The 11,590-nt window shown below is 43.9% G+C and overlaps 1 protein-coding gene across 1 annotated transcript; it reads left to right on the forward strand.

The window, feature by feature from the left end:
- Nucleotides 1-732: 732 nt before the first annotated feature.
- Nucleotides 733-10,805, forward strand: fscn1a (fascin actin-bundling protein 1a). Its single transcript, XM_036553545.1, has 5 exons — nt 733-1,676; nt 6,427-6,583; nt 7,844-7,965; nt 8,303-8,470; nt 8,921-10,805. Exons 1-5 carry the CDS (start codon nt 854-856, stop codon nt 9,124-9,126), a joined length of 1,476 nt encoding a protein of 491 aa, XP_036409438.1. The 5' UTR covers nt 733-853; the 3' UTR covers nt 9,127-10,805.
- Nucleotides 10,806-11,590: the final 785 nt, after the last annotated feature.

An 11,590-nucleotide genomic window follows, 5' to 3' on the forward strand; every position in this document is an offset into this window, starting at 1 on the left:
AAAAACCTTAAGATTCATGTAACACCAATTCAAATGTAAAGGATGACCTCTCAAAACCCCTTATTCTGAAGCAGGAGCCAAGTTTTTATGCTGTTGCTGAAATTATGCCAATATTATTTAGATGGAACCATTGTGTACTTGACTCCCATCTCTCTGGTCTTTCTGAACGGCTTTTCATGCTTATGAATAGATCATTGTATGAACAGACAAATTGTGCTCTGTCTCCTCGTTTTCTCTCTGGTCACTGTGGGAGAATTTAGTTCAAACGACGCGTCCCAATCCCACATCTCCGTGGCAAGCTCTTCAGTTTTTAAGCACCATGCTATGAAACATGGTCAATCAAAACAATCAATTTCTTAAACGTGGTAGGCTGTTGCCACTCATTTGTGTCCCTTTCAATTACGGCAATACAACGAAATGTTTCTATTCGGGTTTATCTCTAGTTGGGAGGCATCGCTGTCTGTAACAATACCGTTATCTTACAGAAATGAAATATGATTTTGGTTATATACATTATTATGATACATTTTTTTCCCCATTAATTTTCTCTAATTCAATTTTACCCGTCATGGAAAAACAAAATACCGGCAACACAGATAACACTTCATCAGCAGAGTAATAGCGTTTTGCAGCAGATTTCTCCAAAACTACTGCTTGGAATATCGGAGGCGGGGCCGCCAAACTGACATCACTCATCTGTATAAAAGCGGCAGCTGTGACTTTGGATTCGGGCTGTCTGAGGCTGCAGTGCAGGGCGCGCTCCCGCTCCAAACAAAGAAACCGTAGCATCATCACATCAGCTCGACTGCAGGTCGTCCTCCAACACCGACATCTTTCCTAAAGTGCAGCAACCATGACAGCAAACGGAACCAGCGACATGCTCAAGATCCAATTCGGGCTCATCAATTGCGGGAACAAGTACCTCACCGCTGAAACGTTCGGGTTCAAGATCAATGCATCTGCCACCTCCATGAAGAAGAAACAAATCTGGACCTTGGAACAGAATGGGGATGACTCCAATATGGTCTTTCTGAAGAGTCACCTGGGCAGGTACATTGCGGCCGACAAAGATGGCAACATCACAGGTGACAGCGAGACCCCCGGCGTGGACTGCAGGTTTATAATAACGGCTCATGACGATGGGCGGTGGTCTCTGCAGTCGGAGCCTCACAAGCGCTATCTGGGCGGCACAGAAGACAGGATCACCTGCTTCGCCCAGACCATCTCCATTGCCGAGAAATGGAGCGTGCACATCGCCATGCACCCTCAAGTCAACATCTTCAGCCTCACGAGAAAACGGTACGCTCACCTGAGCGCCAAGAACGACGAGATCGCAATTGACAGGGACGTCCCCTGGGGCGTCGACTCCTTGATCACTCTAGTTTTTCAAGACCAGAGGTATCACCTGCAGACCTCAGATTATCGGTTCTTGAAGAATGACGGCTCGCTGGCTCAAAAACCCGACAAAACCACCGGGTACACGCTGGAGTTCAGGTCGGGAAAGGTGGCATTCAGGGACTGTGAGGGGAGATACCTTGCTCCTTCTGGTCCTAGTGGGACCATGAAGTCTGGCAAGAGCTCCAAGGTCGGAAAAGACGAGCTTTTTGTCATGGAGCAGAGTCACCCTCAGGTGGTGCTTACCGCTGGCAACGACAGAAACGTGTCCACCAGGCAAGGTAGGTCCCAGTCACTCCGACCTCCATCCATTCACGTGGTCGTGCAAGCTTTTAACGGAGCCCTTTTGAAGTTCAGTAGCTCAGACATACCAGGAGACATTGTCAATAAGGCAGCAACATTCGTTCTTGCGGTTTGGTCCCTAAAAAAAAATTGAAGCTAATGGCACCTTTGTCCCATGAAAAAATCAAAGAGGCAAGACGTTTTGATGTTTAAGTATCAGCAATGAAATTAATACAGCCAGGAAATTTCCATTAGCTTTTATTACTGATCCTAAACCTAATATGTATTTAAAACAATAATGGACACGCGCGCGAACACAGAAGCACAAATGAGGACTTTGAAGAACACAGGGCTCATTTACAAATCAAACGATACCCCCCCCCCCCCCTCCTCCGGACATTAAAACGCAAAGGGATCATTGTATTTCACAGTCCACGAGGATGTAACAACTCCTTTACGTTCTATTCGAGATTTAATCAAATATTGCATTTTGTGGAGAAACATCAATCAATTTCCATACCCTGAAGACGTGAATCAAAATGTAACATCCTTGATTAAGTACACCATCTTGATTTCGTTGGGACAGCCTTCATTTTGTGTCACATGGTGAAGCCTTCGGCTCCAGACAATAACACTGAATAAACGCCGTTTAGGAGGGGTCCCATCTGAATGAGATTACCTCTCATATCCAATGACAGCCTCACAGCATGTTTTATATCTCAAACAATTTGCTGAATGAGCCTCATCTCTAGGAATGAAATCTAATATGAAAAGTGTCAGAATGTATCTTTATAGCAGATGAGATATCATAAGTCACTAATATTCTGTGATTGCATTACCACTGAATTATCTTCCAAACACTATTAATGTGTATGTACTTGAGTGGGCTGATAGAAACAATAACATGTCTATTAAGAGATTTTAATCTCTTAATGACAGTCATTCAGTGAAATGGCTAAAATGGTATTGACGTAATTAAGTGAGAAAGATGTTTGTATTCAAGGAACAAAGAGACCTCCCCATATTCTTTTGCTGGTGTTGTAGGTGAGTAATTTGACATTGGAAGTTTGAAACTGGCTGGTTACAGACTGGGTGCTTGTAGTGTAAATCCGTTTGTCAGGTCTCTGCAGTGATTTGACTGTTTCATTGCCCCTCCCCTCACAGATAAACAGGAAATATTGAGTTTTACATGATACTGAATATTGATGTGTATTGTATATCCTTCCTTGCAACAAATAGTCATTTTTGCTCTGAATGGTCTCCCAGGGTTTTCGAGTGTGGTTAACAAACTACCATGTTTTCCTCTCAGGGCAGTGATGTTCAAATTCACACAAGCTTGGCACGCAGGACGTGGAAGTCCGTGCCAGACAGTTGATTGGGTGCCAAGAGTTTGGTGGGTGCACGTGGTTTGTGTAGAGTGTGCTTTGATGAGGGCCGGGGCCCTGGTGGACTTCCTTTGTTGCTCAGTAGGATCTTTGTGTGTTGAGTTTGAAAGGGTGCAGTGTCGGGCTTTGGTAGCACCTCTCTCAGCTCAGCTCCGAGTAATGTGTGAGATGAGGATCTTAGGAAGAGCATCTGTACTCCACGCCATCACTGCATTCAGGGTTTCACAAAATTCCCAGCTTTTTTCATACCTATTTATTAATGTAAATCCATAGCTGCCAATGAAACACGGCTTTTATGATGACTTCTAAGGACAGACTACAATTCTAGCATATTTAGGAATTGACAAATGTATTAAATGACTTAAAATTTATCATTCAAAATGGTATTTTTAATTAATACTATTAATACATTATGGTATTAATTCAAGCATGTTATGTGTTGTGCTCATATGGCGCTTTTTCCTACCAGAATAAATGAGGTGCCATCTTTGTGCTGGCTAATTTCATGATGCACAAGATGTAGATTTTGGGGTAAACATAAGGTCTAGGGGTGTGTGTGTGTGTGTGTGTGCGTGTGTGTGTGTGTGTGTGTGTGTGTGTGTGTGTGTGTGTGTGTGTGTGTGTGTGGGGGGTGCACTCTGAGGTTGTAGGAGAACAAAGACAGCTTGGTCTCTCCCGGGCCTTCAATACTCCTGCTGCTTCACTCTGCAGCGCGCCAGGCTGAACAATGGAGGCCTCTTTGGGACATTAGTCCCAGCGCACACACTGCAGACAAAAAAACCCATGCGTGCTCCAGGCTAATGTGTTTGAACAATCTCAGGCCATTTCAGCCATTATTACACACACCTACTACAGGACCGTGTGGCTCCACTACACACAGCTCGGCCTGTAGTGTCTTTGTGCTTTGCATTGATGGGGGGGGGGTGGACTTGCATAAAGACAAAATGTCCTGAAGTGTTGAGATCTGACTTGGTACATAAATGCTTTTACCCCAATGGCCTTTCAATGCTATGGTTTTCAGAGGAGCTTACAGAGAAGAATACATTTGATTATGATATTTGTGGCTCAAAGGCCATAAAGCTCATTTGATGTATTTGGTCCTGAGCTTGGTGATGTGGCTGGTCATCTGCAAGCTTGGCTTCCATATAGATCTGTCTCTCGCTTTTTTAGTGTGTTATGGAAGGCATGGGTTCATCTTCCACAGTTTGTCTACGGTGCGTTCCTTCTCCCACATGTGACTCGCACGTTTGTGCCCATGGAGGATGGGAGTCTATGTCACGCTTACTTTTGGGGAACTGACCTCATGTCACGCCGGGTCTCTAAGACCTCAACCCCCTTCTGTCACAGGTCATCATGTGACTCCAAACCTCCTGCTGCTGAAGTTTTTACATTCCGTGAATCTCGCTTCACAAGTTGCTGTTTGAACGTTGTCTCCCAGCACACAGCGGGCAACCCTTTGGGTGGTACAGTTGAGGTTTTGAACTATTTGTGATAAATTAATGGGATGGAATCCCATACATTTAGAATTAGTGTAAAATTGCCAGTGTGAACGAGGATGCTTGTGAACCTGCCCTGTGGAAATGGGGAAGCTATGTACTGAAAAAGAATGGGGGTGATGCCTTTGTTAGTGTTTGCCGGTTAATGGTGATGATTTTGCAAGAATTGCTAATGATGAATGAGACATCACAAGCTGAATTGTCCCATTTTGTCCAGCTTCACTTGGAAGGGTAGTACTTGGTTTATTAAGACATTGCCCAGGTTGAATCTGACCAAATGTTATTACTTATTCTTGCATGTGTATCCATCCCTTGATGGAGACCCAAATATATATATTTTGGAACTGCATAATTAGTAATGGATTTTGGAATCTGATTCAAGCCATAAAGCTGCTGAATGAAGATGAACCGGTCCCAGACTTGGAACCACTGGAATTTTGCTCTCGCCCCTGTGGTGATTTAAAGGTTGTTTGAACCCCTCTGTGTCATCCTCCCCTGTGGATCCCCCACTCTGCCAAACGGCCATTCAGAGCCATGTGTTTCTCATCTTTGCCAGTTTTTTTTTTTTTTTTTCCCTCCCTCATTCATGCTTGCATATTTCTGTGGAGACTAAGTCTGGCTTTGGAGACCACGCTGTTGTGGAGTAACTCCTGTCTCAAATGGCATGAAAAGCAGGGTGAAGAAAACCCCGGTGTATTCGATAAATTAGATTTTTTTTTAATATTGATATTAATAACATGATTTGATGAATATGTACTGTGTAAATGTATGTTCATTAAATTAGCATAAAACCTAATCCCCATCTATATTGCATGAGAAACATTTTTTGACTACTTTGCAATCATTTCCTTTCAAAGGGACTTCATTCTGAATAATTTATACCTCATACTTTATCAAGATATTTGTGGAAAAATATGTCTTAAAGATCCTTCTTCTTGGGACAGATATGCTATGCACTATGGGGACCAAAGCAGTTCCTTTTTTATTTAGCAATTCCATTGCATTAAAGGAACAATCTTGACATAGAGAAATCATGCACACAGGCACAGCTTCAGTGCAATACAGGGTGCAGAGATTCAAATCCACCACCCCATGACATCACCACATCACATAACCAAGGTGAGGATTTCATGTTAGGACAGATTGACAAAAGTATCATTAGAATGTTGCTTGCACTGCGGTGCTCTGAAGTATTGAAATGCATCGATATATCAAAAAAAGAATTGTCCAGTTCTCTTCATTCGATCCCTGGAAAGCTGATTCTGCTGCGGGATTTGGTGTCATTTGATTAAGTAAATTCTGGTGCCACGGTTTGCATTAGCTTTAAGGGGAAAAGGTTACCTACTGGAACCGGATGTGGGTTGCAGCCTGGTCAGCGCCGTTCCATGCGGTAAATGTAGTCTGATTAAGGCTCCTGGAATGTGGAAGAGCACAGAATTCCACAGGAGATTAACTCTGTGTGTTGTTGCAGTGTGCGAAGATTGTGAATGGGGGGGGTGGGAAGGATAGGGCCTGTGAGGTCAGCCCATGGGTCAGCAGCTCCAGTGTGCTGCTCCCCCCCCCCCCCCCCCGCAAAGCTATAGGAAAGGCGAAGGTCATTGGCTGAGCTGGAAACGATGGCGTGCGACAGAAGCGATTGGCAGAAAAAGCACAGTGTACATCAGGCGAGAGAGAAGATAATCTCCTCAAATCTCTGGGCTTGCATCTTTGCTGCTCTTTAAGACTGATTTTTGCTCAATCCTGATGCTGTTTCAGATTAGGCTCGTCTTCTTTTTCCTTCCTTTGATTTTTATACCACACATCTAATGACCTAGATTGCAAAAAGTAACGATGCTTAAGATGACGCTGAGCATGCTCTGGCCTTGCAGGCATGGACCTCTCTGCCAATCAGGATGAGGAAAGCGACCAGGAGACTTTCCAGATGGAGATCAGTAAGGACACAAAGAAGTGCGCGTTTAGGACCTGCTCTGGAAAATACTGGACCCTCACTGCCAATGGAGGACTGCAGTGCACTGCCTCCACCAAGTGAGTGTGACCCCACCAAAAAAGCATCACACCCCTCACAGCCAGCAGCCTCCCAGCCTCTGTGTGAGTCTGAGTGACTTTCTAACTAGCCAGCTTTACTCTGCTTCATTCACCCCAATGGACCTTAGAGTGAGGTTATAGCCTCTCTGGTTTCCACACTCACTGTCACACTGACAGCAACTTAGCATGGTATTCCTAAATTTCATCTCTACGGGGCACCTTCTGACACAGGCGCACTGTAGATGCACTGATTCCCCAAGTGTTGAAAATGGAGGCCTCTGATTGGTCTGTGCTGCTGATGTAATATCAGCTCACACCAATCAAGTTAAGAGGGAAGGTAATTCTTTCTGTCAAAGCAAAAAAAAAAAGTGGCAAAGCTTTTCATTAACAATTCCTTGTCACCTAATACCTTGAGCCTTTTTTTTAGTTATTTATTCAATGAATATGACTCACTCTATTGCTCCATATTACACAAAGTGACACTTACACTGCAGATGTTGGATTGACAATTTAAATATTTTAATAAAACATATTATAAAATGTGTTTATATTGTTACAGAATCCAGTACAACATTTTTTTTACATAATGGGAGCACCACAGGTAATCCAGTCATCACCGTTAACCTGCCCTTGGGCATCTCTGTATTTTACTGCTATGAGCTTGAAGGCATGGTCTAAATTTCCATTTTTTGAGTTGCTATACTTTTAATTTCTGTCTGTGCGAAACATGAAAGACAGAGATTATGTCTGTTGAGACTGCCTCTCCTGACCTGCCCAGCACCACAGCTAGTCTGTGAAGGGCATGGAGATTGTGCATAGCCACGTGTGGATCAGTGATGACATAAGGTCAGACAACGCTCTGTTTGTGTATAAGCTCCTTTTCCCTCTGAGCCACCGAATCTGAAACACTTGTAACTTTGTTTCGCAAAAGCCTCCATTTCATTAAAGCACTGGCAACGAGAGGCTCCATTTGAGGCTCAGGCTATTTGGTGTTGCATTGCATTATCAGTATCTCAGTAACATCAAAATTGCATTACATATCGTAGTAGGAGGGAAGGGTAATCCGTTCTTCTGTATCAGAAAATCAGTGTAAATTATTTCCTAATTGAAGGTCTTGGATTCATTTTGCTTGCAGGTATGTTAAAGCAAATCAAAGGGGTCATTTGCTCTCACAAATGAATCCAAACGATTTCATTAGGTCTCAACATGAATATTTTTCTTGCTTGTCATTAACATTCATTGCATCTTTTACGTGCCCAGGACTGCGAACTGCTACTTTGACATTGAGTGGCGTGGGAAGAAAATCACTCTGAGGGCAGCCAATGGAAAATACGTGGCAGCTAAAAAGAATGGGCAGCTCGCGGCCACTGTCGATTCGGCAGGTGAGTGTTGGGCGCGGATCAGCTGCCTCTGAGCTCACGACGCTCTGCAGGGGATTGCTGTCACACAATTGGCTGCTGTTGAATGCGCTGGTTTCGATGTAGAGAGAGAGCGTGTTTGTTTTTTCTTTTGATGTGGGGTCAAGCGTAGCGATCGCGCGCAACTTGTATACTGTAATTGCTTTCGGAAAAGGGCACCTGGGAGTTTTCTGAATGCAGCCGGTAGTGCCAGCATCTGCCGTCCGAAAACAAAAGGGCGGAAATTTTGATTTTTTTTTTTCTCCATCACATAATCTCTGTCTTGAGCGTGACGTGACCGTGCCTGCACGCTCTCTCCCAGGGGAGACCGAGGAGCTCCTGATGAAGCTCATCAACAGGCCCATCATCGTCCTGCGTGGCGAGCACGGCTTCATCGGCTGCAGGAAGGTGACCGGGACCCTGGACTCCAACCGCTCCTCCTACGACCTCTTTCAGCTGGACTTCCACAACGGGGCCTACAGCTTGAGAGGTCAGTCGCGGCAGGAGAGGTCCACAGGATGAGGCTCCCTACCTCTTACCCCACTCATCCATGCATTTCTCCACCGTACACCCTTCCAAACTCTTAATGCAGGACCAGACCAGCCACACTCCCCTATGCTCCAAGTAGGCCCATGCTGATCTGTTTCTTCTAACCGACAACAAATTTTTAAAAAAGGTTGTCTTATGCTAACATTATAGAGGAAGCCCCTCATTTCACCAGTGCTATGAAATAGCCGGTGTGATGGTGTGCATAAATAGGTACCATCAGCCAACCATACACTCAGCTTTTCATGGTCCCACTCGTTTGAATACTTGTTCGTTTGCTCAGCTGGTGCCCCTGTCTGAGGCATGCATTACCCCGTTGTGCAGCTAAATATTGACTTAAGCAGGTGAGGTAGATCACCGGCTAACCTGCCCAGCTCATTTTGTTCCTTGCCAGATTCCACTGGGAAGTACTGGATGGTGGGGAACGAGTCCTCTGTGGTCAGCAGCAGCGACACGCCAGTCGAGTTCCTGCTGGAGTTCTGTGACTACAACAAGGTGGCCGTCAAGTCGTCCGACGGCAAGTACCTGAGGGGAGACCATGCCGGCGTCCTCAGGGCCAATGCTGATGCCATCGACAGCTCCACCATGTGGGAGTACTAGGAGCACTTTAGTTACCATTGTGGCTTTTTGGTTCGGATTTTACTTTATGTTTTTCTGTTTTTTTTTTTTAACCGTGATTTTTATTAATGTGCATGTGTACATGGGGTTTGGATGGCTGAAAGGGATGCAGACTGGCCACCAACCACTAACACTGGCAAAGTCTTAATGATACTTCACAACATGCCCAAAATCTGGGGTCTGATGCTCTAAGCCGGACCACCCAGAAAGGCTGCTTGGTACACCAGGGTTACAGGGATCATTTGTTAGGATATTCCCCCAGGACTAGGTCCATCTGTGCTTTGCTCTGTGACCAAAGTTCTGAGCTCAGTGATATTTTTTTTTTTTTTATTCAGGCAAATGATTCATAGCACACGTGAAAGTCTATGACCAGACATTTGATCAAAGAATCTGTTGCTTGTGAAGTCCTGGGCTGATTGGCATGAAGTCCAGATGAGAACTTGTCAAGTGGTGCTCTCTGAGAAAAGGCCATGCATCCTAAATTTGGCAAAGGTCAAAGCCAGCAGTCTCAAACAGTTGCTAAATCTTCAGAGATGGAAGAGCAAAACCCGCTTTGAAACAAGCTCCTGTGTCTTTCGGCGTTTCGGTGCCCCTCTATTTGACAAGCACACTTTCACAGCCATGTGAGATCTACTCTGAACACATCATCCATCAGCTCTCAGCTGACTGGTCTGACGGGTCTACCTGAACATTTCAGTAATTTTATGCCAATGCTAAGTGTTTACGTGGTAAAGACCAACCACCGGTAACAGTATTCAACAGCAGCTGTTTGCTGTTTCGATTTGTAGTATGACTTTAATTTCTCACCATATTTTTGATCCAGTACTAGGAAAAACATTGAAAATGCCAGAATGGACATTGTATACATAGCTGTCTTTTGTTTCCTGATTTATTTAAGGGACATCTGTAATGTTGTGATGTCAACTTGTGTAATATTGACTGGAATCTCTCTGCAGGATAAGATATTTTTTTCAGTTGCTTAGATGGAGAAATTCAAAACTGGAAATGTATTCTGTTGTGGACATAAGTGGAACGCAAACAATCACTCATCTCAGTTGTGTTAAGCAGCTGCTCAAGATTCTAATACACAGCCCAACAAAAAGGCAAAGCATACACAGCAACGTAAAAGAGATGCAACAGTGTAATGTACTTTAAATACAAATTGGTATCTGCAACTGACAATTGATCGTTGTTACTATCAGTGCTACATGAATGTACATCCAAAAATTCTATTGATTGCAGGTCAGAAGTCATTGTTGCAGGTTCAACACGATGAAGTGGAACCCCCCAAAAAAAAGCCCCTAACATCCATGGCCACTGTGGGGTAACCTGTTTACCCCATTTCCGCTGTAATACAGTACAGGAGCTTCAAAAATGCCAATCCTTTTCATGACAAAATAAATGAATATTTTCAGTTTTTAAAGGCACACGTATTACATGCACCTGGGGGGGGGACTCTATTTAAATAAGGAGGCTGACCTATGTCAGGCTGTAACCACCTCTGCAGTGACATCTATCAGAAGAGAGACAATGTTTCATATCAGTGGGTGAAAAAATGCCACCATGTTGTGTGATTGTGTTTTCAGTCTGTGTGATATAAAAGGGTGAAATGTCACATGATGAAGTCAAACGTCAAACTTGGGGGGGGGGGTGGGGGGGGTGGGAGTTGAGGGAGATCATGTATATATTTGTAATCATGAAAAAAAAAATAGATTCATAGCACAACAAACTCCAAGCATGCCTCCACACAGAATCACTTGAGCATAATCCTCTTGGAAAGGTAATTGTATGTACTTTGCAGCCCTGTTTCGTATAAATGCCATTAAATTTTGGTGCTAGACAAGAACTGGAACTTGGGTGCTAAATTTCCATTGCATTCAGAAGCACATATTTGTTCTCAAGTCTGTATGTGAATTGGAATAACCTCAGAAAGGATAATGTGGATATTTTTATTCTTTACATACAACACACATTCATCTGATTGGTCTGGTCTGAGTGGTTAACGTGGGAAATCCAGACCTGTAAAAGGATAGTGTGGATTGTGTGCCAAGAAACATGGAAAACACCAAAGTCAAAATGTGGTGAAAATTGTGACAGCTTGTTTTCCATGGTCACCAAATACAAAGTAGTGATACAAGTACAAAAATAACATGGCTGAAAGTGCATGTCTTGGTGTCAGACTGTATGAAAGCAATCCACGAAAGTCATAAATGTTACCCTTTGGGCTTGTGCCTGCTGCTCCAGTTCCAGTATACCAATGCTTTGTGGTAGTGACAGGAGAGTAGTAGAGAACATGGTGGTTGCCAAGGTGTTTTGGGAATACAGTATAAATGATGAGAGAAAGGGAATCACTATGGCTGTGCCTTGCTCAGAATAGCGGTCATCAGTGACGATAATGAAACCTTTCCGCTTGTTTACTTTGTAAGGTAAAACCTCCTTTTATCTT

The sequence above is a fragment of the Megalops cyprinoides genome, chromosome 19, assembly GCF_013368585.1.
Source record: "Megalops cyprinoides isolate fMegCyp1 chromosome 19, fMegCyp1.pri, whole genome shotgun sequence".
NCBI classification, from domain to species: domain Eukaryota; kingdom Metazoa; phylum Chordata; class Actinopteri; order Elopiformes; family Megalopidae; genus Megalops; species Megalops cyprinoides.